We start from the raw sequence: 2,591 nt of genomic DNA, 5'->3' as shown, positions 1-2,591 counted from the left end.
CCTTTTCTCTGTGAGCAAAGAAAGTGGTGTGGGCTAAGTGAAGGCAAGGTTCTTTGTAAAAGTGGGACCAATATATAAGTGCACCAAAGAAAGCTGACACCTTACTGCTTTAGGGAATGCAGTTTCCGTATCCCAGATGGCACTCAGAGATTCCCAAGGCAGCCTTGGCTCTGAGACCCTGCCTCTTGGTAACGAGTGATCTAACTTTGGAATTCAGATTAAAGACTTAAGCCCAGGAAAAGTCCCCAGCCCCCGGAGCCCGCCCTTTTCCTCACTGCCTTCCTCTTGCTTCTTCTTGCATCTCCCTTTCCAGTGATGTCCTCCAAAACTTCCCCTTAGTCCAGCCCAAATGCAGCTATACTGAGGGCAGAGAGCCACTGCAGCAGCATTTCTCAGGCCAACTGGAACCAATCTGTAACCAATCGGCAGGAATTTGGCTGGTGACCTTTGTCCCCAAGAACAATTAGGTGCCCCCTCCTCCAACAGGGACCTGACCCCAAACAATGCTTCAGCATTATGGGTATATACCCACGACGGACAGTATGGCCAGCTGTTGGCATTCATTCTGCAGAGGCCTTGTGTGTTAGAGCTTTGAGAAATTTTAAAGGCATCTTTTTCTCCATTGACTATTTATTTCACCCGAATGAGAATGTTAGAGAATGTTGCTAGATCCAGAATTGAACACTGTTGGCACTGAAAGGAAACAAACACAGTTTGGATTTTCTCAAATACTAGGCAAGATTATTCTTAGCTTACTTCTCATCCTTCCCCTGCAGGGTAAGCCCTGACTTAGCATCTCCTTAATCAATAAAATACAATTCATCAAAGGACTCAGCACGTAGTAGAGACCATACTTGCTATGCCCTACTCAGGGCCCCAGGGTTACAGTGTGCTCTTTATATAACTGACTATAGCATTCACAATTTTCAGGGAGCATGGGAAAGAGAAAGGCTTCCAATCAAATAATACCAGAGATCCATGACAGCCATCCTCCACGTGGTACCATGTCACAGGGACCCCCTGGTCCTCCAAGCACTTCTTATAGAGCAAGATGTCATCACGGAGGATGTCATACAGCTCACCAGGAAGGCCTCGGGAAGCTGGGCAATGGTCTCATCATCCTTTATGAGGGGTGTATGTTCCACATCCAACAAGGGATTGTTTTCTAGATAGGCAGCCTCATTGAAAGGGGCAGGAAACACGGGTTGGTAGTCTGTCTTCTTGAATCTCTTGGGTACGTTGTCCGCGCTGACCCACTTCCAGACTTCCGGGGGAATAAAAGCACGACTCAAGATGGCATCCCACCAGGAGAAGTCGATAAGCACGTATTTAAACACGCATCATGAACTTCCAGGTGAGGAACTGGACGTGTTGGTTCTGCGGAAAGGATGGCAGCCGAAAATTAATGAGTTGGACAATGGGATAAATCGGGACCTGGGCCCGGATCCGAGGGAGACCAGATCTGCCCACCAAGGTCTGAGAGGTCAAGGTCGTGATCCCTGCCCCAGCGCTGTCTCCGCAGATCACAACGCAGACCTGCCAGAAGGAAGCAGAAATGCCCATGCCTCCTTGGACTCTCTCTTGCCCATCCACCACAGGCGTGAAGGCTCTGCAGAACCAAACAGTTGAAAGGCTGATGTCCTCCAGGAGCTCACTTAAGAAACCCCATTATGTCTTGATGAGGAATCAGGGGACACCCAGCTCCTGACCATTTCCCCCCGTACAGTGCTCTCGGGGCATTTCCTCACAGGCACCATCCACCTGCAGCCCCCTGGCAGCCTGAAGACCTTCACCTGCCTTTCTTCCTCCACCAGCCTGTCGATCAAAACCAGTCTGGCCTACGTGCTAGGTCTTTTCAACTGTCTAGAATAACAATATCCTCAACAATTTCCTACAGGGTATTAACAGAGGTGCTTATTAACACCTTTATGTGTTCAAGGGATGTTTTTATTATCACCCTTCAGAGATGTAGAGTCTGGCAGAAACTCTGATGGTGGAATTTCAGACACAAGGCTCAGCCGGCTGGGAGGTACGTTGATGGATCCTGGAAAGATGCTGTCTTCTTCAATCTCATCAAGAAAACCAGAGATGCTAAGGAAGTTACTTTAAGTAAGTTGTATGAGGGAGCTTGTTCTAGAGGTTGAACCTAAAAGGGCGGTTTTTAGTTCCTCTCACTTGCCTTCTCTAAACTGTTTCCCTGTGAATTACTGTAATCTGTTGGATTAAGAACCGGAATTCTGGTGAGTGGTACCCATGGCCCGCTCCATCCACTAAAAAGCTCCCCCTCTCCTGTTTTCAAAGAACCTCAGGTGCCCTGAGTCGTGCTTTTCTTGAGATGCTCCCAACACTGGTCCCTGCATGGCCAGCAGTTAATTCGTTAGCTAGTTAGTTCATAAGTCCATTAGGTATTAGGGGTTTTTTTAATATTAATAATATTAATATTTATTAATTCCCAAAGACACGTTTAAACATTAATTAATTCGAGTTTTTTGTTCAGTTATTTCAAATAACATTAAAGGAAAGCATGAAGCTAAAAAGTTATTTTTTAAGTCAAAATGGCCCCGAGCTTAAAAAAAAAAAAAAAAAAAAAA

The 2,591-nt window shown here is 46.3% G+C and overlaps 1 protein-coding gene across 1 annotated transcript in view; it reads right to left on the bottom strand.

Moving 5' to 3' along the window:
• Nucleotides 1-882: 882 nt before the first annotated feature.
• Nucleotides 883-2,591, bottom strand: part of AADACL4 (arylacetamide deacetylase like 4) — an 11,580-nt gene continuing 9,871 nt past the window's right edge. The window contains 3 exon segments of the mRNA XM_007463190.1: nucleotides 883-1,073; nucleotides 1,076-1,338; nucleotides 1,340-1,609. Coding sequence (XP_007463252.1) covers nucleotides 883-1,073; nucleotides 1,076-1,338; nucleotides 1,340-1,609 — 724 coding nt within the window.

This window comes from Lipotes vexillifer, unplaced genomic scaffold, assembly GCF_000442215.2.
Source record: "Lipotes vexillifer unplaced genomic scaffold, Lipotes_vexillifer_v1.1 scaffold109, whole genome shotgun sequence".
NCBI classification, from domain to species: domain Eukaryota; kingdom Metazoa; phylum Chordata; class Mammalia; order Artiodactyla; family Lipotidae; genus Lipotes; species Lipotes vexillifer.
This window is presented reverse-complemented; position numbering and strand designations above follow the sequence as displayed.